Genomic DNA, 26,532 nt, shown 5'->3' with positions numbered 1-26,532 from the left:
AGTCTGCAGAAGGCAGGCCTTTGGAATCTAGCCAGCAAGACTGTGGTTGCACCCCACACCCATCGGAGCCCAAAGGGCATGCTTCAGTTTATAGTAAACAAACTGACTAAACAATGCCACCCGCTTTCTTCATCCCGGTGTTCTCAGAACTCAGGATGTAAGGAATAGTGTATAGCTGATCAGTCGCCTGTCATTTCAAAGGAACCAATGCAGTTCTTCTTGCTCGTCTCGCTGTTATATAAATTAGCCCTCCTGGCGGCCATTTTGGTGCACGCTCTCTAGTAGATTAGAAACTGTGTTTCCCAGACCTCGTCCTCAGCCCTTGGCTCACGTAAACTTTTTCTACTTCACTTACTGTGCCTCAGCCTTCTAGTTTAGGTTGACAGTACTGACACCAGAGAGGTGCAGTGACCTGCCTATGGTCACATAGCAGAGTGAGGATTCCCACTCAGTTCTGTTCCCTCTAAACCCACACTTATTCCTGGCTGGCATAAGGCCATGAGTTAACAAGTCATTCAACAAATGCAGGGGCCATCGACCCTCTTTTCTTGTGCCTGGAGTGTGACATATTTTTTTTTTTTTTAGAATTATTTTATTTAACTTTATTTACTTATTTATTTAAATTTGACCAGAGAGGGACAGAGAGAGAGAGAAAGTGAGAAAGTAAGTCACCAGGTTCGGGACTCACACTGTGGTCAGCTATGTGGGAATCCAGCGTCTTTAACCACCATGCATCTGCCGGCCCCTGGAGTGTGACATCTTGAGGGTAGGCATTCCCAGTCTGAGGAGCAGCCTCCATGTTAACAGTCCATCTGACTTTTCCAGGGCTGCTTCTCTCCCCTAAGTGACCTTGGGCAGGCCCCTCCCACTCTCTTGAGTCTGTTCCTCATCTATAAACAGGGCCAACAGTGCCAGCCCTGCCTGAGCTGTCAGGAAGATGGGGGGAGCGGGGAGGAGGTGTGCTTTAGGAGGCTTCTGCAGGAGGCTGTGGGTGTTGGCTGTTATTTTGTTCCTTTCAAAATGCCTGCCGTGCTTGTTTTCACAATAAACAAGCCCACTGAATTTAAACAAGGGAAGGAGCTCAGAGATGCTCAGAGATGGCTTTGGAGGTGGAAGCTGTTGCTAGGCTCAGCCTAAGTTGGCAGGGACAGAAACAGCCCCAGCCTCAGCACTGCCCAGCTGGGGTGGGGGACAGGGAAGTGGTCCTCTGACACCTAGTGTCAGTGATCTTTCCTGGTCAGAGCTCAGTTTCAGGACTGAGAGGATTTGGGTGGGTCACCCTCCTCAACTCTCAAGTCAGGGTGGGGCAGGGCTGGAGAGGAGCCACACTGGGAGGGACCTCAGAGATGATCTGATCTATAATTTCCATTCTACAGATGAAGAAATTGAGGCTGGGACCAGCAGTTGGCATAATGGCTATGTCACTGGACTCCTGTAGTAGACCACGGTTCGAGTCTGGTGGCTTAAACTAACGCCGGGTATGTGTACATATGTGCCCAAGATCCTGAGAGGAGAATGGAGGAGAAGGGATTGCGGTGTGGCCACGCCCCCTGGAGAGTGATTTCTGGCTTTCTGTCTCTCTGGTGAGCGCACGTGCCCTATAGCAAAAAAAAAAAAAATCTCTAAAAAAATTAAATAAATAAAAAGAAATTAAGGCCCAGAGAGGGTAAGACCTTGATCAAGGTCTCAGGATCAGAGACTCAATACAGGTTCGAATCTAGGTTGAGTTTATTGTTGTTGTTGTTTCAGTTTCTGCTATAGGGCGCATGTGTTCTCCAGAGACAGACAGAGATAGAAAGTGAGAAATCACCCCTGGGGGCGGTGGTCCTGACACAATCCCTTCTCTTCCACTCTCCTCTCAGGATTTGGGCACATACTCACATATGCCCGGTGTGATTCTCAAGCCACCAGGTCTGAGAACTCGGGGACTTGAACTGTGAAGCTGGCCATGTGGAATCCAGTGCTTTAACTTCCACGCCACCTGCTGGCCAGGTCCAGAGTTTTTATGAGCAGCAGTGACCTGCTGTGTCCTATCAAGCCCTCGTGGCCAGGGAGCGTGTTACACAGCCCCAGGAAGGGTCAGTTTGAGGTGGGAAGGTCAGGAAGACTTTGCAGAGGACATGCTAGCCTGACCTTCAGTGCTATCTGTGGGGTGGGTAAAGAGGATCATGGTTGGGCAAACAGTGAACAAGGCCTAGAGGTTGTGAGAACACCTGGGGGTACAAAATCTTGCATCAGGGTACGGCGGTCCAACCAGGATGTCCAGGAACAAGTTCGAGAAGGGCCTTGACAAATGCGAGGACCGTTTGGGCTCTTGGGGGCCAGGAGGGCTGAAGTGTGTAGGAGGAGGGCAGGCTTACTGAGGTAACCTGAACTAACCAGACCAGCCCTGCACAAGGCAGTGAGCTGGGTCGATGCGTGAGTCCATGGCGCCACCTGGTGTCCATCTCTCTCCTTGCAGCGTGTCCTCACGGTGCTGCTGGGGAACAGGCAACTCTGCACCAGGACTAGTCCCAGGATCCATCTAGCCTCCGTGCAGCCAGCTCTGCAGTGTGTGGGACTCCCTGCTAGGCTCCTCACTTGCTCATTCAGGCCAGAGCTTTCCTGAGCATGAGGAGGCGTGGGGTCTCACGGTCCAACTCCCACCCAGCTTGGGCAGGTATCAGGTCCTGCCTCCACGCACTCCTACAGTTAGGCTTTTGGAAAACTTTGCTGGAATGTTCTAATTAGAGCCTCCCCCCCCCCCCCTCAATTGGATGTTGAGAGAACAAAACAAGGTCCCAGAGGGCATGCATAGCCTGTGTGCCTTCCTGTGCACAGAACACAGGCAAGGCTCTTCACGAAGTGGGCACAGTGGTTTCTAAGGGTGATTTTTTCCCCTTTCATCTTTGTACTCTGAACAGTCACTTAAATGTTTTAGATGCATTATATATAATCTTTGTATAACAAAAATCATTTTGGAAAAAATAGAGAAATCTGGAGGCCAGCAGATGGTGTGGCGGTTACGTTGCTGGACTCCCATATGGTCGACTGTGGTTCGAGTTCTGGACCCGGTGGCTTGAGACTCACACTGGGCATTTGTGCATGCGTGCCCAAGAGGAGAATGGAGAAGAAGGGATTGCGTATGGCCATGTCCCCTGGGGGTGATTTCTCATTTTGTCTCTCACTGTTTCTGTCTCTTCCCCATGAGCACACACACCTTAAAGCAAAAACCTCTAAAAAAAACAAATGAGAGAAATCCAGTCTCACCCTAAATCAAAGCTGGAGTAGCACAAAGCTCCTGGAGGCAGGGTGAATAGTTGACAGTGTCCCCTCAGACATCTGGCTCACTTCCGCAGGCATCACCGTGGCTCTTCTGTGCCCGTGTGTCCTCAGGCCCCCGGCTCACTTCTGCAGGCGTCACCGTGGCTGTTCCGTGCCCCTGTGTCTCCTCAGACCCCCGGCTCCCTTCTGCAGGCGTCACCGTGGCTGTTCCGTGCCCCTCTACCTGAGCTCCTGGAGGGCGGGGGCCAGCTCCTTCCCAGGGCTTCCCCACAGACCCAGGCAAGTAGCAGATGCACACACACCTGTCTTACCTGGCAGGCCTGTCCTGTTTCTCCACTGCCTGCCCACCTCTGCCCATGGTCTGTTGCGACAGCAGTACACTGCTCTTACTCTCCAGCTTCCCAGGACCCACAGGACCTGTCCCACCGGGCCCTACCAGCTCAGTGACTCTACCACCCCTTAGCTCCTATGCTGCTGCTGCCCTGCCTCCTCCCGGTTCCTCCACTGTGCTTCCTTCCCACTTGCTGTTTGTCTTGCCCTGGACACTCTCCCCTCGACCTGCACCATCATGTAGGTCTGACATTAGATATTTCCTCCTCGGGAAGTTCCCTCTCACTGCGGTGCCCTGGTTTTTTTTCTCAACCACCAGCACCTAGGCCTTGTTACCCTCATCTCCCAGCCCTCCTGGAACTTAATCTCTGCTGGGAAGGGCCTGGTTGGCCTCACCCCCACCCTACTCTAGCGCAGGGCCTGCACTGCTTCACACGTGGTAGCTTGAGCCTTCTCGCAGAGGCCAATGGGCCGAAGTCCCAAAGTCCAAGCCTGACCACCTGCCATTTTCCCCAGAAGCAGGCAGATATGTGACCACGGCAGTTTTGTAAACTTCTCGGCTGAGAGGATTGGCTGGGCCTTGCATGGTGCGGCTCTTAGGAGTCCCCAGTAGCTGCTGAACAGAAGGTTCTGCCCTCAGCCTGATGCTCACCAGGCATCAACCTGTGCTTCACACTCACCCCCACCAGCACCCTGTGGCTCCCCTTCCCCAGCTCCTCGGGATCCCAGGTGCACCTGGCATGTTTTTCAGACAAACCCAGGGATCACCGTGGTTACAATATGGTTTCCAGCCTTGCAGAACACTTGTGTCACGGCTGTGCTGCAGTGGCTGGGACTGATTGGGCACGTAAGAACTTCTGCCTCTGAACCTATCAGCCCTCAGAAGCAAATATGTCAGGGGAAGCCCCCTGTACTGTACTGTGTGGTCTGAAACTCCAGATCCTTTTTTTTTTTTTTTCTTTATTTTTAATTTTGACCAGAGAGGGAGAGACACACACAGACAAAGTGAGAAAGCAAGCCACCAGGTCCAGGACTCAAACCAGTCAGTCCAGTGCCCTTAACCTCCACACCATCTGCAGCACCAACCTTGGTTTTATTCTTAAAATTTAAGAATTGGCACACTGGAAAAATGCAGCCTCGATGAGGTCTTAGAGGTGTGGTAGGGACATGCCCAGATTCAAGGCAAGCTCAGCCGGTGCTGAGCTTGCCCCCTGGATAACTTACTGGATCATTGGGAAAGCCATGAGGCAGTTTTACATAAACATGCTGTTTCCTCCTCTGCAAATGGCAACAACAGCCACATCTTAGGTCACTATATGTGACAGCACTCAGTACAGGACTGCCCAATGGAAGGAGCTCACACAAAGTTGGCCACCTGAATCTGCTGAGACCTCCTGCCAGGGTGGTGCATCTGGTGGTACAAGGGCACTGAGAGCTGTCCACGAGCCCTGGTACTTGTTCAAGGTCCTCAGACTACTCAGGTTGAAACTAGAAGTGAACGCTTCTTGGTGAGGTCAGACACCCTGAGGGCCCAGGTCCTCCAGGGGAAGGCCTCAGGATTTGAAGCCACCAGGCCTGGTATTGAGATTTACCAAATGTCTCACTGAGGTGACCTTGGGTAAGTGCATTTTCCCCTGCCATTTGTTTTCATTTTATGGGGGTGGGTAACAAGTGCGCCCACGAGATCTTGCCAACGCCGCCACCCCTCCCTCAGCCTCCCAACTGAGGGATCATGGGCGTGTGTGGGTGCACCTGGCATGTGCAGGTTAACCTGGGCCTCTCGTGTGGCTCTGGTACTGTACAGTGGCGCCCCGCCACCTGTGTCACTGTGGCTGGGCCTGCTTTCCCCATCTTTATTAAGCAATGGTCCAAGTCATGGATTCCTCCCTGCTTGTGTTGCTTCTTACCCACAAGGCTCACAACCAGGCAGGGGCTGGGCAGAGGTAAGCTCAGAGGGAGAAGGATGAGAAGCCTGGGGCTGTTTCATGTTGGATGTGTGATCAGACACTACACAAACGCAGCAGGCAGAAATGAGTTTATTGCATTAGAAAAAACACCAAAGAAATACCTCCGTACTAAATGCAGTTAACAGTTTGACTTCAAGGGCATAAAGGAATCTCAAACATACAAGCTTTATTCCTGAAGTGGGAGACAGTCTTGTCCCCCCTCCTTCCATGTCCCTTTACACCAATGGACTGCTATGCAGGGCCCTCTGCGTAATACAGTACACAACTCATTTTCCACTCTGCTTGCCTGGGCACGCTCACGTGCACAGCTGGTCACACTGAGCATGCTCCTGAGGCTTAGGGGTAGAGAAATGTGAGGAGCGGGCAGAGGGGGCCTTGCCTGAGCACGGGCTGCCGTAGTTAATGACAGTGGGGCTGGCGCAGGGAGGGAGGGCTTGCCTTCCAACAGAGCTCTGGGAAGACTGCTCTGGTCCTCCACCTCTCCACACACCCGAGGGCACAGGCATCGGCACCGATGGCTGCTGACCATGAAGGGGCTGTTCAAGAAACGGAGACTGAGTCTCTCAGGGAGCCACTGGGCTAACTTCTCAGAATAGCCCAGTGTCTGAGGGTGACTGCCACGAGGAGCAAAACCAGCTGAGCCTGAGCATGGGGAGTGGCAGGATGCCTGGTGCCCTCCCGAGAGGCGAGCCCTTCAGGCTGTACTAGCAAACTAGAAAAGGCAAGAATGCCAGCAGGGGTGGAGCGATGGCCCAGACCAACCTGCTACCCTCCCGGCAGAAACCTGGTGTCTGAAAGCTGCTCTCCTTGGACGCAACATCAAACAATAGGCCCTGCTCTAACCGATCACAGCCACGTGCACTGGCGGTCGAGGGGGTCTGGAGAAGAAGGAACACTGCTCACTTGCTTAGCCTCCAATCTTCAAGCTCTAAAATGTCACTTGACATCCCAGCTGGACACAGGCCTGGCCGGGCCACAGAAAAATAAGAAGGCAGAATGACTTTCTTCCCTCTAGCCGAAGTCCCGATGATGCCAACTGCTATGGCTAATGGCAGGCAGCAGCAGGGTGAGGCCAGGGTTGAGCAGCTGCTTTTTGGAGAGGAAAGGCCCTACACAGGCCAGACCCCTGAGAAAAACATAATTCAAGTCTGAGAAGAGGCCAGGAACTGTGGTAGCAAGGGTCCAGGGAAGTCAGAGCTGAGACTCAGGCCCCTGGCAGCTCAGAGTCCCTTCTCCACAGAAACTAACAAGTGGGGGTGGCAGGGGCACATGAAGACAGGGTATCTGCTAGCCTCTCGATATCAGAGGCTGCCAGACTGTTCTTTGCCTATTAACTGCTAGCAGCAAGTCAGGAAAGTGCCCACTCACACCCCAACCACATTTCCTTAAAGTCAGACAGAAATAACTCTGAATTTCCCTGCTACCTTGATTCTGCATCATTATTCTTTCTATATCAGGTATTCCCGTAGACCAAAGGCCCTCCTGGTTCCCAGACAAATATTGCATATTAGTGTGGGTGGGTGGGTGGGTCCAATTGCTGCAAAGGCCCACACCATTATGAGCAGACCAAAGGCCCGGGTCTCTGCCACGTCAGTCTGGTCCTTCATCAACTACGACAGGTCAGCTGGGTTGAGGAAGAGCAACCTCACGGGACACAAGGCAGGTTTTCCAAAATCGATGGCAGAGGATTGACAGTCAATCTAGGTGAAGGAGAAATGGCTTTATCCTGTCTTCTCTGCCCGATACCTGGGTCACTCTGCCTTTATCCTGAGGCCCTGGCTATTCCTGCTCCAGCCTCGTGGCCTTGCTTGGGGAAGGGAAGAGAAGGTAAGAGAGGTTAGGGCTACAGAATTCACTGAGGCTGGGGTAATGCATCCTGAAACTGGTCCCGATTACACCAACTCCTTTGGTTCATTAACACTAGAGTAACTGCTTCCGGGTCATGGAGGTTGTAAAACTCGCCTGGTTTACACAAGTATTGGCAACCCGGGTAGAGCTTGGATATTTTCTGAAAAGAGGTTCTAGACTGGGGTTCCCCCCAAACAGTGTCTCTTGCTTTCTGCTTAAACAAACCCCTCCTTTACTCCAGTGTGTAGGACGCTTAGGAAACAGCGTCAGAAGTGAACTCACAGACAAGATAGCCTTAATAAATTAGTATAATACTCTTAGAAGGGATGGCACTTTGTTCTGTTTCTTAGCGGCATTGTCCTACATGCAGCCTGATGATCTCCTTCCCTGGGAAATTTAAAAAGCCGTCCCCTGGTTGTTAGCTCTGATGTAAAATTATAAAATAGAATTCTGATAGGGTTTGTTTTGTTTAAAAAGGAAAAGCCCTGGGGGGCAGGGCGGTCCCGTGCAGTCCTGTTAGCTCTGGCCATTGGGTCTGCCCACGGAGTTCCCTCCAGGAGGCTGGATCTGGATGGAGTCCAGGAGGGGCCGAAGTGCCTGTCCGAAGGGCCTGCAGGGAACAGAGACTTAAGCTGAGTGGGCTCCGGGAGGTAGCCTGCCCACAGGTAGGGAGGTGGGAGCACCACGGACCAGGAACCTCCTGGGTTACCCGATCTATCGCCTCACCTGCCTCGTACACCAACTTTCCTAGAGGGCACTGTCCCTTCATTTTCACTCCTGGGCCCACTCCTTGGTAGGCAATCCATCTCACCACCCTCACTCCCGGGGCCTGATTAGCCATGGTGGGAACAGGCGACGGGCTGGCTGTACATGGAGCTGGAGCTTGCTTGCTTTCTCTCTCTCTCTCTTCCTTCCTTCCTTCCTTTCTTTTTTGCCACAGGGTGCATGTGCTCACCAGATAGAGAAAATGAGAAAGCACCTCCCCCCAGGAGGGGGTGGTCACACCACAACCCTTTCTTCTCTTGGGTTTCTGGACATGCAAGCGCATGTACCTGGCATGTTTTCCAAGTTACCACGTCCATGACTCAAACCACCTAGTTGGCTATGTGGGATCCAGCCACCTTAACCACCATGCCACCCTCTGGGCCATTTTCTGCACTTCCTGTGCTTGTATTTTTAACTTTTGTGAACAAGATGAACATAACATTTAAATGAGAAGGGTGAGGCAAAAGGAAAAGGATATGAAAAAGAGGGTACAGGTGGGAGTGAGTGTAGACAGCACACAATTCTTTCAGGACCCAAGGTCTTCCAGGTAGTCCAGGGGAATGAAGGAATATGGCAAATGTGAGGGTGCCAGAAGGTAATGATGCCACTCCTTAAGGACGCTCAGAGAAAGCTGGAGAAATCACCGCCAGCCTTGGGGGCTGGAGACTCCCCTGGATTACTGCAACCGTAGATAAGGCTGCTCACAATGCCTCTCGGTTACTGGCTTTTCCTTTGGAGGACATTGCCTTTTTTTTTTTTTTTTTTTTTTTTTTTTAAGGTTATTGCCATAGGGAGTGTACACTTGCTGGAGAAAGACAGAGAGATTCAGAGAAAGGGTAAGTGAGAAATCACACCCCAGTAGTGATGGCCACATCGCAATCTCTTCTTCTTTACTGTCCTCTAGAGATTTTGGGGACACACACACACCCTGGAGTAATTTTCTTTCTTTCTTTCTTTCTTTTCTTTTTGAGAGGTTTTTGCTATAGGGCGTGTGCACTCACCAGAGAGACAGAGAAACAGAAAGGGAGAAATCACCCCCTCCAAGAGGGGATGGCCATGCCGCAATCCCTTCTTCATTCTCCTCTTGGTATCCTGGGCACACATGCACACGAACCTGGTGTGAGTTTAAGCCACCGGGTCCAGGACTTGAACTGCAGTTGACTACATGGGACTCCAGAGACATAGTCATTACGCTAACTGCTGGTCCCAATCTGGAGTAATTTTCAAGCTGCCAGGCCTGGGACTTGAACCACAGTCAGCCATGTGGGAATCCAGCACTTTAACCACCATGCTACCTACTGGCCCAATACTGCCATTTAAAAATACCATCCCTGGGGCCAGCAGATGATATAGTGGCTAGGATGCTAGACTCTCGCATGGTTGATGGTGGCTCAAGCTTTCGAAACTCACGCCAGGCATATGTGATTATGTGTCCAAGATCCTGGGAGGAGAATGGAAGTGACGGGATTACGGCAAGGCCATCTCCTTGGAGGGTAATTTCTTTCTTTCTTTTTTGTTAAAATTTATTTATTTATTTATTCATTTATTTTAATTTGACTAGAGAGAGATGCAGAGAGAGAAAAAGCAAGAAAGCAAGACACCAGGTCAGGGACTCGAACCATGGTTGGCCATATGGGAGTGTCCAGTATCTTAACCACCATGCCACCTGCTGGTCCCCATGGAGGGTGATTTCTTACTTTCCCTCTCACTGTCTCTTTCTCTGTCAATCTCTCTAGGCAAGCACATATGCCCTAAGGCCAAAAAACCTCTATTAGAAAAAAAAACCCGAAACACCCCAAGTTCAAAGGGAATGAAATATCTGAAGAGTAGAGACAAAACCTAGAAATACCAACTCTGATTCAGTTAAGTCTAAGCCTCTCACCATCACATAGTACCAGCAAGAATATTCCAGCTACTCCAATTTGCTCAGAGGCCCATAATCCAGATCCCTCAGCAGAGCTGTGGCTTTAGCACACCCACCAAGGGACAGGAAAGCAGGACCAGAGCTGGGTGGCTACGACTCCTCACCAACCTGACCCAGTAGCCTCATTTTTCAGGCAAGTTTGTCCTAAGAAGTTCCTACAGAGGTATGAAAAATGGCCTACCTTGCTGAGCCTGCTAAACCTGCCAGGATCCCTGTTGGACAGGACCTTTGTTCAGGAGACACAGAGTCAGAAGCAGTAAATGGGCATGAGTTGGAGAGGGTAGAGGCTGCCTGTACACTGCTGGGGTGATGGCCCTCACGGCCTCCAAGGCTTAGACCACCTCAGGGCAGGAGGGGCTACAGAGTGTTCTGGAAGAAAACATCTATTGAGGACAACTGTGTGCTTTAAGGTGTGAGAGCAAGGGGGAGTCAAAGCACTCATGCTGCAGCAAAAGAAAGACAAATCAAGTCACAATCAAGCCATCCTGCTGCTACTCTGACCTCTTCTCTGCTTGTTGATCCAACTTGGCACTTTTCATTTAAAAAACATTTTCAAGGTGTTTGCCATAGGGCACGTGTGCTTGCGGGAGAGTCAGAGAGACAGAAAGGGAAAGTGAGAAATCACCACCCCAGGGGAGGATAGTCACACTGCAATTCCTACTCCTCCATACTCCTCCTGGGATTGTGGGCATGCACACACATGCGCCCATCACGGCCTTTTAACTGGGCACTTCCAGGAAGTGGCATGCTTCACACACAATGGGAAAGACATATGCCAGGAGTTTGTTCAAATACTCAAGCCAGGTGGTTTCAAAGTTCTGTGGTTGCACTCAGGCCAGGGCATGGTTGGCCCAACTACAAGCAGGGTGGAGGTAATACCGGTGCACATCAGTGGGTAGTGAGAGCAGAGGCCTGTTGTGGCAGCACCTGCCATCAGGACGGCCTGCCTCCTGGGAGGTTTCTGCTGCAATCAGGGCACCAACACAGAATGGGGATTTGCAGGGTTGGCCAAGGCAGGGCAGGGGCAGAGGCCACACTTACGTGGAAAGGACTTCAGAGGGCAGGTCAGTGATGTAAGAAGGGATCTTCCGCCCAGTCAGGAACTGTGCCACTTCGTTGCTGAAGGTGTTACAGTTGTGTTCAAAGAGGTTGTAGGCCTCACCTCTGCACATGTAAGAAAGGTTTGAGAGCAGATATGAGGGAACCAGCCAGTGTCTATGTGGGATTGCTCAAACCAGGCAGTGGAATGATAAGCACAGCTGAATGTGAGGACTGCGCTTAACCACCATGCCACCTGCTGGTCCCCATGGAGGGTGATTTCTTACTTTCCCTCTCACTGTCTCTTTCTCTGTCAATCTCTCTAGGCAAGCACATATGCCCTAAGGCCAAAAAACCTCTATTAGAAAAAAAAACCCGAAACACCCCAAGTTCAAAGGGAATGAAATATCTGAAGAGTAGAGACAAAACCTAGAAATACCAACTCTGATTCAGTTAAGTCTAAGCCTCTCACCATCACATAGTACCAGCAAGAATATTCCAGCTACTCCAATTTGCTCAGAGGCCCATAATCCAGATCCCTCAGCAGAGCTGTGGCTTTAGCACACCCACCAAGGGACAGGAAAGCAGGACCAGAGCTGGGTGGCTACGACTCCTCACCAACCTGACCCAGTAGCCTCATTTTTCAGGCAAGTTTGTCCTAAGAAGTTCCTACAGAGGTATGAAAAATGGCCTACCTTGCTGAGCCTGCTAAACCTGCCAGGATCCCTGTTGGACAGGACCTTTGTTCAGGAGACACAGAGTCAGAAGCAGTAAATGGGCATGAGTTGGAGAGGGTAGAGGCTGCCTGTACACTGCTGGGGTGATGGCCCTCACGGCCTCCAAGGCTTAGACCACCTCAGGGCAGGAGGGGCTACAGAGTGTTCTGGAAGAAAACATCTATTGAGGACAACTGTGTGCTTTAAGGTGTGAGAGCAAGGGGGAGTCAAAGCACTCATGCTGCAGCAAAAGAAAGACAAATCAAGTCACAATCAAGCCATCCTGCTGCTACTCTGACCTCTTCTCTGCTTGTTGATCCAACTTGGCACTTTTCATTTAAAAAACATTTTCAAGGTGTTTGCCATAGGGCACGTGTGCTTGCGGGAGAGTCAGAGAGACAGAAAGGGAAAGTGAGAAATCACCACCCCAGGGGAGGATAGTCACACTGCAATTCCTACTCCTCCATACTCCTCCTGGGATTGTGGGCATGCACACACATGCGCCCATCACGGCCTTTTAACTGGGCACTTCCAGGAAGTGGCATGCTTCACACACAATGGGAAAGACATATGCCAGGAGTTTGTTCAAATACTCAAGCCAGGTGGTTTCAAAGTTCTGTGGTTGCACTCAGGCCAGGGCATGGTTGGCCCAACTACAAGCAGGGTGGAGGTAATACCGGTGCACATCAGTGGGTAGTGAGAGCAGAGGCCTGTTGTGGCAGCACCACCCATCAGGACGGCCTGCCTCCTGGGAGGTTTCTGCTGCAATCAGGGCACCAACACAGAATGGGGATTTGCAGGGTTGGCCAAGGCAGGGCAGGGGCAGAGGCCACACTTACGTGGAAAGGACTTCAGAGGGCAGGTCAGTGATGTAAGAAGGGATCTTCCGCCCAGTCAGGAACTGTGCCACTTCGTTGCTGAAGGTGTTACAGTTGTGTTCAAAGAGGTTGTAGGCCTCACCTCTGCACATGTAAGAAAGGTTTGAGAGCAGATATGAGGGAACCAGCCAGTGTCTATGTGGGATTGCTCAAACCAGGCAGTGGAATGATAAGCACAGCTGAATGTGAGGACTGCGGTTCCCCTCTCTCTCCTACACCAAAAGGACTGTTTGATTTGTCACTCTGGACCATTAAGAACTGATTCTCAAAGGAAGGATGAAATGAAAATACATGGTTCCTGCATAGCTGCAGGAGATTCTATTTGCAAAAACACAGCGTTAGGGTTAAAGTTTAACAGTCACTGAAATCCACTAAAGCTTCTTTGTGAGGAAATCTGCTCAAGCTTGTATTTCATCCCAACCCCTCTATAGACCCTATTTTTGATGTTCAGAACAAAGCACTCAGACTGTCTGAGAGCAGTACTACCTAATTTTAATCACAAGCTGTTCTGTCCTCTCAAAGTTTTAGCAGAAAGTACGCTGGGGTGAAATATCTGCCTCGGAACAACTTGGAATTCCTTTTGCAGCATGAAAATGGCCTCTTCATTTCACTCAGCAAATACCGGCCAGGCCCTCTGCTGAGGGCTCACAGTGGCTGCCCTCCAAGGGGGATGGGACACAACCACCACCCCTGTCTCCACTCACCGGAACAGAGATTCCCCCAGGGAGGACAGGTACTCCAGAAAGATTTCTTCTGTGACTTCTGTGCTCCCCACATCAACCACAGAGTCAGGGGGCCCAAGCAATGTCCCTCCCTAAAAGAGCCAACCCAAAGAAAGTCATTAAGCACCATTTCTGTTGACTTTTTTTTACCATGGCTTCCCACAGAAGACCACAAATGCTCTGATCCAACACCTTCATCTTTAACTCCCAGAGTGCCCTGGGCAGATGAAGATTGTTTGTATTTGCTGTTTGTATCAAGATTACCATGGCTTAAGGCTTGCTGGTGACTTTCCGTAGCAGGGCTGAGAAGTTGGGCTTCTTGCTTCTAGTGGGACCCAGGGCACCTGATTTCTTACAGGTCTGATGCCTTACGTTGTCCTCTTCCTTCGGTTGATAAAAAGAAACCCTGAATCTGAAGTCTCCTTTTGACCCCAACAGGCCTGATTATAAGGACAAACAGGATGACCAGAAATGTCTCCCACCAGGTAGACCATTTCTCCATGCCTATATGCAGCCATTTTTTGTTGTGACATACTTTACAATCCTTGTAACAATAGAGAAAAAGGAAGAACCACAGAAATCTGATAAGCTGGCATGTATTTCCACAATTCAATTATTTTTTGATCTGGAAGGTTAATCTATTGATGGTGATAGGGCAAGGGAGTTAAGGCCCCTAAAAGGCCTATAGAAAACCCTCAGGCACAGGGGTGACAGACGGCCACAGGAAACTACAGGAGAGACTGAATTCCAGCCGGAAGATTCACCAAAGGGAAGCAACAGGATCACTGGGCAGGACAGACCTGGGAAGGGAGGCTCCTCCAGAGCAAGACTCTCCGAAAAGACCACTAATTCATAGTAACAGAGCACCCAAGGTGTGCTTGGCCTTATTCTAGGCACTGGGAAAGCATGGTGAGCAGAATAGGTAATTGTGGTGGTTAGAGAAAAATGATCTGAATTGTCAGAGACTAAAAGGTCACTGTTATTCACTCATATAGCAAACACGTAGTATGGAGAACTTACTAGGCATGGGGGTATGATGTGGACAAAACAGATGAGATTCTTGCCCCCATGGAACTTACAGTCTAGCAAGGAAGGCAGAAAAAAAAGAAAATCCTATAAACCAGTGTATGGGCAAGCCCTGTGGTCATTAAGGAGCTGGTTCCCACATGGCTGACCATGTGGTTTGAATTCTAGACCCAGTGCCTTGAAAAACATAGTGTGTGCATGCCTATGCCCCATTGGGGGCTGCTTTCTACCTCTTTCTGTCTTGTTGAGTACATGTGCCCTCTGGGAAACTTTTTTTTAAAAGTAACAAAAAATAGTGTATGATTATGAGCTGCTGGGAGGGTCATGCTGGGAAAGTGCAGACTGCCATCATCACGTAACTGGGGACTTCTCAGTCTGAGGGGTCAGGGAAGACTTGTTCAAAGAAGTGACATTGAGCTCAAGTCTGAGGGATAGAGAAGCATAAGCAGGTGAAGGGACCAGGAGACACAACCCAAAAAAAGGTGAGTCTGGGACCAGCAGTTGGCGTAATGGCTTTGTCGCTGGATTCCCGTGTAGTTGACCGTGGTTCGAGTCCTGGACCTGGTGGCTTAAATTCACGATGGGCACGTGTGCATGTCTGCCCAGGATCCTGAGAGGAGAATGGAGGAGAAGGGACTGCAGCGTGGCCACGCCCCCCGAGGGGTGACTTCTCGCTTTCTATCTCTCTATCTCTGTCTTTCTGGAGAGCACACGTGCCCTATAGCAAAAAATCTCTCTAAAAAAAAAAAAAAAGGTGGGCCAGAGAGGAAGACAGAGACCAGATCAGACAGGGCCTTGGAGGCCATACTGAGCTTTCTGGGTTTTATTCCAAGAGCAGTGAGAGAATCCTGGCATAGGCAGGGTGTGCCATGACCAGATTTTCACTTTATTTTTTGAGAGAGGTTTTTGCCATAGATTGTGTGTGCTCACTGGAGAGGCAGAGAAACAGAAAATGAGACATCATGGGGGATGGCCGCACCGCAATCCCTTCTCTTCCATTCCCCTCCCAGGATTTTGGGCATGTACACACACAAATTCCTGCCATGAATTTCAAGTTGCCGGGACAGGGACTCAAAACCCAGTCAGCCATGTAGGAGTCCAGCAACATAATCATTATGGCTCCTGCTGGTCCCATGGATTTTCGCTTTGAAAAACACTTGCGCTCAGATGTAGATACCTGACTAAGAAGAGAAGATGTGGGACCAGCAGTTAGCGTAATGGAATGGCTATGTTGCTGAACTCCCATGCAATCAACCGCGGTTCAAGTCCTAGCAAGATCCCGAGAGGAGAATGGAGGACAAAGGATTGTAGTGTGGCCATCTCCCCGGGGGGGTGATTTCTCACTTTCTGTCTCTCTCTGTCTTTCTGGCGAGCGCACATGCCCTATAGCAAAAACCTCTTGAAAAAAACAAAAAGAGAAGAGAAGATGCAGAGACCAGGAAGCTGCTGCCATGGCCCAGGTTAGATCTGAGGGTGGCCTGGATTAAGATTACGGCTGGAGAAATGGACTGAGATGAAGAAAGGCAGGCGGATGTAAGCTACATGCACAAGGTACAGTGCCTGGGCTTAGTGAGGATTTGTTAGGAGATGGGGATGCAGAGAAAGTGAGAGGCAGAAATCAGGAGTGACTGCTGGGCCTGCCCTGTTGCACAGTGGTTAGCTGCTGCAGAGGAAGCCAGATCTCACATGGCCAGCCCGGGTTTGAGGACAGCACTGATGGCTTTAGGTTATGAGGAACCATGCCGTGGGCCTCCACACATGGAGCTAGAAGAAGCCATTGGTATACAGCAGAAGCAAAGTTCCCGGTCTACAGGAAACCCCGAGAAGAGAACTCCAGACTGTGGGTCAAGATGACGGGGAGAAACTCACCGGGGGACAGCTGGAGATACCACCACTGCCGAAGAAGAACTCATCCTTGTGCACAACTATGGAGGTGTGCCTGCCACGCAGAGAAACACATGATGAGTCTGAAAACTTAAAAAGTGGCTGAGAAAAAGCAACTGCCACACTGCAATGAGAGTAATTTCTGCCCAAGGTCATGCCTGTGGCGACCAGCCCTCCAAGTTCACATTTAAGATAATAACATAGATCAGGGCTACTCAGCCTTAGTACTACAGGGTAAGCATTCATAACCTAAAAATCTAAAGTCTGAAGTACTCTGAAATTCAAAATATGATCCCCTAAGTGGAAAATTCCACACCTAACCTCCCGTGACAGGTTGTAGCCAAATGGTTACAATACAAAAATACTGTATAAAATTACCCTCAGGTTATGGGTATCAGGTATCACAAAAGACACAAATTTTGTGTTCAGACTTGGGTCCCATCCCCTAAGATATCTCATCTTATATATATGCAAATATTCTGAAATTCAAAATACTTCAGGTGTCTAGCATTTTGGATAAGGGATGCTCAACCTGGGTTGACATTTGGAGCTGGGTAATTCCTTGTCAAGGGCTGTCCTGTGCATTCTAGGATACTGAATGGCAGTCCTGACCTCTACCCACTAGATGCTGGTACTAATGTCCCCAGCTGTGACAATCGAAAATGTCTCCAGGCACTGCCAAATGTCCCAGGGTGAGGGACAACATGACTCTTGGAGAAGAACCACTGCTTTAGGACTTGCTAGATTGCAAGCTGGTAGCCACAGACTGGACCCCAGGATGAACAGTGCTGCTCTCTTCATAAGCCAGTCAACATAGGGAGTCCTGTCCAACTTACCAGATGCCTTCCAGTTGTTTGCCTGTGGAAAAGAGAAGAGAGTTAACCACTGGGACTAGACTAAACAGCTCCTCGACCTAAGTAAATTCAGAATATCACTCATCTCCAGAAAATCAGTTACCTCTTGGAGGACTTTCTTCTACTTTTTTTTAAAGAGAGATTTTTGGTAAAGGGCATATGCACTGGCTGGAGAGACACAGAGACAGAAAGCAAGAAATCACCCTCAGGGCTGCAATCCCTTCTCTTCCATTTGCCTCTCAGAATCTTGGGCACACATGCTGCACATGCACCTGACATGAGTTTGAAGCCACTGGGTCTGGGACTCGAACTGTGGTCAACTACGTGGGAGTCCAGCAATGTAACCATTACATCTGCTGGTCTCGACTTTGTCTTTTTTTAAATTGTCAGAGGGCATGAGCATTTGCCAAAGAGAGAAAGAGGAAGAAGGCAGCCCCAAATGGGGTGTGATCATGCTGCAATCTCTTCTCCTCCCTTTCTCCAGCCTGTTGGGATTTTGGGGACACACATGAGCCTGGTATGTTTTTCAAGCTGCCAGGGTTGGGATTCAAAATGTAGTTGGCCATGTGAGTGGGATCCAGCTCCCTTAATCACTTGGCTACCAGGGTGGCCCTTGGGGCCTTTCTAGGAATGCAACTCTCCTCCCACATCATAAGGGTATGTTCTGTTAAGTAACTTGAAAAGTAACCAGAATCCTGGGGCCAACAGGTGACATGGTGGTTAAGGCACTGGACTCCCACATGGCTGATCATGGTTCAAGTCTTGGACCTGGCAGCTTGCTTTCTCACTTTCCCTCTTGCTCTCTTTCCAGTCAAATTTAAAAAATAAACACATGGTTATGTCATTGGATTCCCATGTAGTTGACCACAGTTTGAGCTGTGAATAAGGCAGCTTAAAACTTACACTGGGTACATGTGGGTTTGTGCCCAAGATTCAGAGAGGAGAATGGAGGAGAAGGGATTGCAGTATGGCCATTCTCTGATCACTTATCTTCTAAAAAGGTAACTATAGTTATGGAACAGAAAATGAAACACAAAGAAGAGTAGAGGGCAGACTAGAGGGAAGAGGAAGTTATGGCAAGAGTCCACAGAATATCCCACACAACACCTCCCATGGGGTATGGCCACACCACAATCCTTTCTCCTCCACTTCTTTTCAGGAACATGCACACAACACATCTGGCATGTTATCAAGCAGCTGGGTCTTAGACTTGAACTGTGTAGTTGAGCAAGTGGAATCCAGCACTTTTATTTTTTTTAATTTTTTATTAAGAATATCACCACTTATTTTTCTACAGGTAAACTTTCTGTATCTTCAACATTTTCTGCTCAAAATTAAAAGAACAAAGCAATCTCAAAGTTTAGAACTGGATCACCTGGTCCTTTCTCTTATCTCCCTCCAGTTAAAAATGTTTGCATCTTTTAATGGCCAGCATCCTCTTGGATCTGCACTTTGGTTCAACACACTCGAGCCTTAGGACAATCTTCGTGGTTTTAGCCTTCTTCCGGAAAATCGGCTTTGTCTGCCCACCTTAGCCACTCTGCTTCTGGGGGCAGGCAGGGAATCCTTGCCCTTCTTATACCGGGTTACTTTGTGAGGCTGATGCTTGCCACATTTCTTACAGAAAGTCCTTTGAGTTTTAGGTACATTGACTATCTTGGCAGTCCAGCTACCTTCAGGCTGAGAACGAGAAATCACCATGCATGATCCTCAGAATCCAGCACCTTAATCACCATACCACCTGCTGGTCCCATTTAAAATAATAAAAGAAAGATTCCTATAGGGTATGTGCACTCACTGGAGAGAGACAGAAAGAGAAACAGAGAGTGAGAAAGCACCCCCCAGGGGTGGGGTGGGGGTGCTATGCCACAGCCCCTTCTTCTCCATTGTCCTCTGGAGACTTGGGGCACATATGCTCTCATGCCTGACATGTTTCTCAAGTCATCAGGTCCAGGACTTAAACCATGTTGTCAACCATGTGAGATCCAGCTGCCTTAACCCCACACCACAGGCTATCCATGATTTAAAATGATTACAGTTGCTCTCATCATACCTCAGTAGTGATACTACTATATATGTGTCTTCCTCAGATTTTGGACACACATACATATGTGCCCTGTGTGTGTGTGTTTTTTTTTTTTTTTTTTGGAGAGATTTTCACTATAGGGCACGTGCGCTCACCAGACAGAGAGACATAGAGACAGAAAGCGAGAAATCACCCCCCAGGGGGGATGGTCACGCCGCAATCCCTTCTCCTCCATTCTCCTCTCAGGATCTTGGGCGTGCACGCACACGCGCCCGGCGTGAGTTTTAAGCCACCGGGTCCGGGACACGAACTGCGGTCGACTATGTGGGAATCCAGCGACATAGCCGTTACGCTAACTGCTGATTCCCGTCGGTCCCAATTCTTATAACATCTTTAAGTGGTAGAGTAGGCCAAATATTTATTAACATAATTTTACAAATAGGTAAAATATATGCATGATTCATCCAGTATAAAAACAAGACAAAGCAAGATAGGAAGATGAAACTGTTGGACAAGTTCAGGTGGATATGAAAGGGTGGCTTCTCAGCAGCCTAATCTCGGGTGGAGAAGAATGAGTGCCGTGATCCTGATATGATGACTAGAAAGTGGGACTGAATAGATTTAAAAAATTTTTTTGGCCAGATGAGGGTGGAGGGGGTAGTAGTCTGAGATTGCCTTGGGGCACAAGGACATTCTGGGAAATGCATTAGGCTCAATGGATATTAGGACACTACTGAAGCAGATTTTCCCACTACAATTTCCTTGGCAAGTTGGAGAATGGGTGAGTCAGATGGCTGTTGGTCTCTAAGCTTGTTGGTATATTCAATGCATTCAATGTGAGGCCTATAAATCATGAACATGGAAAATAAACAGGAAACATGGGTATCAGTCCTGTTGTTCAACACGAATAACAGAACGTAGGATAGGTCTGCACTGGTCAGGCTTTCATTGACTCTAAGAATAAAGTGACAGGGGCCAGCAGGTGGCATGGTGGTTGAGGTGTTGGATTTTCACATGACTTGAGTTTGAGTCCCAGACTTGGCAGTTTGCTCTCTCACTTTCCCTCTCTCTCTCTGGTGAGCACATGTACTCAACAGCAAATTTAAAAATAAAATAAAATAAATTTATTTTTTAAAAAAGGGTAGAGTGACTACATAAAGGCCAAGGACACTGATTAGGAAAGAGGAACTTGTGTACCTAGACATAACACACAAGTTACAGGATATGCTCAAGAGCACTTGGTACACTGCTGGTGCTAAGTAAATGTCTATTAATAAGCATACAGTGGATGAGTGGACGATGGTGATGGGGCCCCAGGGGCACAGGCCACCGTACAAGCAGCATTTTGTCTCAGTTTCCTCCCTCGGTAGTAAAGTGTTTTTAACTGGTAGTTTACTAGTAATATGAGAGGTTTAGTGTTACCTGAAAAAATTAACCATTGGGATAAACCTTACATTTAGGTTGGAAAAGGCAAAAGGAAACATTTATATAACCTATGTGGTCCTCTGTCCTGGTTGGTCACATGGGATCTGGTTCCTGTTTAGGGCTTCACAGCTGTGTTCCCAGGCTGGCCCGTCCCAGCTAGTGCTCACTGAACCAAGTACCTTGTTAGACTGTGGGGACACAATTACAATTTCTTGCCTCCATGGAGCTTCCAGTCTAGATAGGGGTAGGGGTGTAGTGGGGGTTTATGGACACTGATAAGGAAACAAACAACTATAAAACAGAATGATAAATGTTAGTAACAGAGCACACAGGATGTCCATAACAGGGGCATATGTCTAAGATTTAAGGCATGGGAATCAAAGAATATTTCCTGGAGGAAGTGACATTTTAGTTGAGACCTCGAAGATAATAGAAGTTAGGTAGGCTGAGAGATGCAGAGAAAAATATCCTTGACAGGGTACATAGCCTGCAAAAGGCCTAGAGGTAAAAAAGAGAACCAAAGGCCTTCAACCTGGTAGGGTCAACAGCTGCCCTTTCCTCCTTCTCTACTGGGGTTCTGCAGGAGGTGAATGCTAATGCTATAAGGTACCTATTGGGAGAATGAAGAAACACCTCCCCAGAGTGCTGAATTTTCTTGTGGAAGCTAGTGGAGGAAGACTGGTGTCAAATGTTAAGATGAGGTGGAGACAGGTGAGGATGTAGGGAACAAGCAGGAGCCGATCAAGCAGGGCCTTGGAAGCCACATTCATTTTCATTGTGTCATTCAGAAATGGCTACCTAAATTAATTCACTAGACAGATATAAAACAGTTCACACAATGAACAATGAAAGGCTAAACAAAGCACAATAGATGGCATTAAAATTAAAAAAAAAAAACAGGGATAAAAAAATCCCTCAGATTTGAACATATTCAGCTCCACCTTCAAGCTAGAGTTCAAATTTCCATCATTTCCATAATCAATATTTACTGGAGGGTTGGCAGGTGGCGTGGTAGTTAAGGCACTGGACTCCCATATGGCCGACTGCAGTTTAAGTCCTGGACCTGGTGGCTTGCTTTCTCTTTCTCTCTCTGGTCAAATTTAAAAAATAATAACAAATAAAATTAAATAAATAAATTTTAAAAGAATTATTTTATTTAACTTTTATTTTTTTATTTTAATTTGAGCAGAGAGGGACACAGAGAAAAAGAGAAAGAGAAAGCAAGCTGCCAGGTTCGGGACTTGAACTGCAGTCAACCATGTGGGAAACCAGTGCCCTTAACCACTTGCTGGCCCCAAATAAATACAATTTTTGAAAGAAAAAAACCAATACTTACTAAGCATCTGCTCTAACTGGCTGCTGGGACACACAGAAAACAAGACAGAGTCCCTATCTTCCTGACATGTCCAGCCCACCATGGTCTTGCGTTTCAAGGTCTAAACTAGTGGCCGCAGCACTCACTCATTCTCGTATTTAATCATGATCTCCTTTACATTGTTATAATATTATATGTGTACATACGTTATTTTTAGGGAAGTAAACTGGAAGATAGAGTTTATATCTTTTATTTCATTACTATTTTTTTACCTGTCAGTAGGTACGTGTTCATACCAGACACACACACACACAGAGAAAGCAACCCCCAATAGGGCAGGTCACACCATGACCTTTCCCTCCTCCATTTCTCCATTCTTTTTGGGATTTGAGGCATGCATGCACACACACCCAATGTGCTTTTCAAGCTACTGAGGCTGAGATGTGAACAGTGGTCAGCCATGTGGGATCCAGCTTCCTTAACTATTAGGCTATGGGACTGGCCCCATTACAAAATTAAGCAAGGAACTGTGTATAGAGCAAAATCTCAAATATGGGTGGGACTTCAAAAAGTTTGTAGAAAATGTATATTATGAGAAAACTATGCATGAACTTCAAAACTTGTACCCAAATAAACTTGTATTTTCATCCCATTACTCCATGAACTTCTTGAAGTTTCTCTGTATATTTAATTTGTAGTATCTAAACCTGAGAATTTTGATGGGAGCATAAAGAAAAACAAATGTGACATATCTTTAGCTCAAAAAAAAAATCAACAAATATGAAATATCTTTTACACACTTAAAAACTAAGAAAACCCATACTATGCATTTATCTCTATGTGCTTTCACACAAAAAAGAGGTCAAGAAATTTTTTTAAAGAATTCACTTTTATTTGACCAGAGACAGACAGAAAAAGTGAGAAAGAGGGTAAGTAAGAGAGCAAGTTGCCAGGTTTGAGACTCGAACTACAGTTCGAGGAGTCTAGTGCCTTGTGGGAGTCTAGCGCCTTGATCAACATGCCAACTGCCAGCCCCCGAGGTCAAGAAATTTAAAGAGCATCCAAAACTAGAAGAGGGGGACTAGCAGTTAGCGTAATGGCTATGTAGTTGGACTCCCATGTAGTCAATCATGGTCGAGTCCTGGATCTGGTGGCTTAAACTCACGCTGGGTATGTGTACGCATGTACCCAAGATTCTGAGAGGAGAATGGAGGAGAAGGGATTGTGGCGTGGTCATCCCCCTAGGGGGTGATTTCTTGCTTTCTGTCTGTCTCTCTCTGTCTTTCTGGTGAGCACATGCGCCCTATAGCAAAAACCTCTCTCAAAAAAAAAAAAAAAAAAAAGAGGAAGAATTGAAAGACTATTATTATTTTTAAATTTTACTTAATTACATTTATTATTGTTATTATTATTTAGATTTGGCCAGAGAGGGGAGAGAGAGAGAAAAGAGAGAAAGAAAGTGAAAAAGCAAGCTACCAGATCCAGGACCTCAACTGCAGCCTGCCATGTGGGAGTCCAGTGCCTTAAACACACCACTTGCCTGCGTCCTGAAGGACATTTATTACAGCTAATTATTTTAGACAAATAATGATTATAAAAAAAGTGGAATCAAGTGGTCTCTTCAATCAGAATGCTAGGGATAATTTGGAAACATCTTCATTTTGAGTAAGGAACTGTAAAATAGTAGGGATGTTGGGGCCAACAGACGGCACAGAGGTTAAGGTGACTAGACCCTATATAGTCAATTCTGTGGCCTGAGTCCCAGACCGGGCGGCTTGAGGAATTCATTAGGCACGTGTATATGTGTGCATGTGCCCAAAATCCTGAGATGAGAATGGAGAAGGGATTGCAGCATAGCCACTTCTCCTGGGGAGTGGGGGTACCTTCTCACTTGCACACCTTCTCTCTTCTCTGTCTCCAGTGAGTATCCATGCCTTATAGCCAAAAGAAAAAAAAAAAAAACATTTTTTTTTTTTTAAACAGCTATTTTTTTGTAATTGTTCCAATGTACATAAAAATGGAAAGAATACTGCAATATGGCCTTCACCTAGATTTACCAGGTGTTAGCATTTTAATACATTAGTTTTTATTCTATATGTTTATGTGTATTACTTTGAGAAGTAATTTGAAAGTTAGGTACAGAAATGATGACACTTTATTCCTAAATACTTCATAAGTAACTCCTAAGAATGAGGTATTAAGAGGCAGAAATAGTGAGTCCAACAGGTGGCATAGTGGTTAAGGTGCTGGCATCCCACGTGGTAGACCATGGTTTGAATCCCGGACCCACCAGCTTGAAACACACTGGGTACATGTGCGTGCATGTTCAAAATCCCAAGGGAAGAATGGAGGAAAAGGAATTGGGGCATGGCCATCCCTCCTTGGGGGGTGATTTCTCACTTTCTGTCTTTCTGGAGCATGTGCCCCATAGCAAACATCTCAAAAAAAAAAAAAAAAAAAGAGGAAGAATTGAAAGACTATTATTATTTTTAAATTTTACTTAATTACATTTATTATTGTTATTATTATTTAGATTTGGCCAGAGAGGGGAGAGAGAGAGAAAAGAGAGAAAGAAAGTGAAAAAGCAAGCTACCAGATCCAGGACCTCAACTGCAGCCTGCCATGTGGGAGTCCAGTGCCTTAAACACACCACTTGCCTGCGTCCTGAAGGACATTTATTACAGCTAATTATTTTAGACAAATAATGATTATAAAAAAAGTGGAATCAAGTGGTCTCTTCAATCAGAATGCTAGGGATAATTTGGAAACATCTTCATTTTGAGTAAGGAACTGTAAAATAGTAGGGATGTTGGGGCCAACAGACGGCACAGAGGTTAAGGTGACTAGACCCTATATAGTCAATTCTGTGGCCTGAGTCCCAGACCGGGCGGCTTGAGGAATTCATTAGGCACGTGTATATGTGTGCATGTGCCCAAAATCCTGAGATGAGAATGGAGAAGGGATTGCAGCATAGCCACTTCTCCTGGGGAGTGGGGGTACCTTCTCACTTGCACACCTTCTCTCTTCTCTGTCTCCAGTGAGTATCCATGCCTTATAGCCAAAAGAAAAAAAAAAAAAAGAAAAGCAAACCAGGAGGGAGGTAATTCTAGGAGACTGAAACAGGACAGAGTAAAACTGTGAAGTCTACATGATTTGGAAGCAAAGGAATTACCTTGGGCTTTACTGAGTCCGATCATGGACTGTACTAGAGCCAAGTGAGGTCTTATGATGAGGAACTGAAATAATGAGGGTAATGCTGATAAGGTGACAATGAATTTAGTTGAGCAAAACAAAGGCTGAGAGGGATGACTGGGGGCCAGCAGATGGTGTGGTGGTTAAAGGCACTGGACTCCCACATGGCTGACCGCAGTTCGAGTCTCAGACCTGGTGGCTTGCTTTCTCACTTTCCCCTTCCCTCTTTCTTGGTCTCTCTCTGATCAAACTAGAAACTAATAATAATAAATAAAGTTAAATAATTCTTTTTTAAAAAAGAGGGATGATCATAAATCTAGAAATTGAACGTAGTTGTTTTTCTAATCCAAACCTGAAGTATTTGGTTTAGGATACCTTTACAAGCTTAAGCAAGGTTCCTACTTTCCATCAATTAGAAAGCAACATAGGACACAGTGGAGGTGGTATACCAAAAACAACTGAGGATGTGATTTGAACTGCCAAGTTGACCATGTGGGATCTGGCTCCTTAACTACTAGGCCACAGGCCAGCCCTTTTTTCTTTCCTTTTCCTCTTCTCTTTTCTTCTTCTTTTTTTTTCTCTAGGTTTTGACATAAGACATGTGCACTTGCTGGTAAGAGAGCGAGTGAGGAAAAATGAGAAATCACCTCCCCCTCAACTCCTGCCCACCAGCCAGAGGGAGAATGGCCACACTGCAATCCCTTCTCCTCTATTCTCCTCTCAGGGTTTTAGGCATACATGCACACGTACCTGTCATGATTGTTAAGCTGCAGGGTCTGGGACCCGAACTGTGGTTGGCCCTATGGGAGTCCAGCTCCTTAACCATCACATCATCTGCTGGCTCCCTTTTTTTATTTTTAGTTATTTCTTCCTTTCATGAGCAAGAAAGGAGAGAGAGAGAATTCCCAACAAGACTCCTATGCTATGCTCTACTCCCAGCCTTTAATCAGTGGGGCAAATTTATTTTTCTTTCTTTCTTTTATATTTTTGGAGAGGTTTTTGCTATAGGGTACATGTGCTCATCAGAGAGACAGAAAGCAAGAAATCATCCCCGAGGGGTGATGGCCACATGGCAATCCCTTCTCCTCCATTTTCCTTTTGGGATCCTGCGCACACACGCATGTGCACGCACCTGGCATGAGTTGAAGCCTCTGGGTCCGGGACCTGAGCCACGGTAGACTACATGGAAGTCCAGCGACATAACCATTACACCACTGCTGGTCCCTCTTTTTCCTTTAAAAGAATTATTTAACATTTATTTATTTATTTATTTATTTTAATTTGACCAGGGAGGGACAGAGTGATAGAGAGAGAGGAGGAAAGTAAGAAAGCAAGCTGCCAGGTCTGGAACTCGAATC

The 26,532-nt window shown here is 47.4% G+C and overlaps 1 protein-coding gene across 1 annotated transcript in view; it reads right to left on the bottom strand.

Moving 5' to 3' along the window:
- Window positions 1-7,699: 7,699 nt before the first annotated feature.
- DESI1 (desumoylating isopeptidase 1) overlaps window positions 7,700-26,532 on the bottom strand; it is a gene marked incomplete at its 5' end in the record, with an annotated part of 23,822 nt that continues 4,989 nt past the window's right edge. The window contains 5 exons of the mRNA XM_006150725.2: window positions 7,700-8,019; window positions 12,692-12,814; window positions 13,435-13,544; window positions 16,348-16,417; window positions 17,199-17,220. Coding sequence (XP_006150787.2) covers window positions 7,926-8,019; window positions 12,692-12,814; window positions 13,435-13,544; window positions 16,348-16,417; window positions 17,199-17,220 — 419 coding nt within the window. The remainder of the gene's footprint in view (window positions 8,020-12,691; window positions 12,815-13,434; window positions 13,545-16,347; window positions 16,418-17,198; window positions 17,221-26,532) is intronic.

The sequence above is a fragment of the Tupaia chinensis genome, unplaced genomic scaffold (genome assembly GCF_000334495.1).
Source record: "Tupaia chinensis unplaced genomic scaffold, TupChi_1.0 Scaffold000294_5, whole genome shotgun sequence".
Lineage (NCBI taxonomy): Eukaryota > Metazoa > Chordata > Mammalia > Scandentia > Tupaiidae > Tupaia > Tupaia belangeri.
Note: the sequence above shows the minus strand (reverse complement) of the source record. Positions and strands in the feature narration are given on the sequence as shown.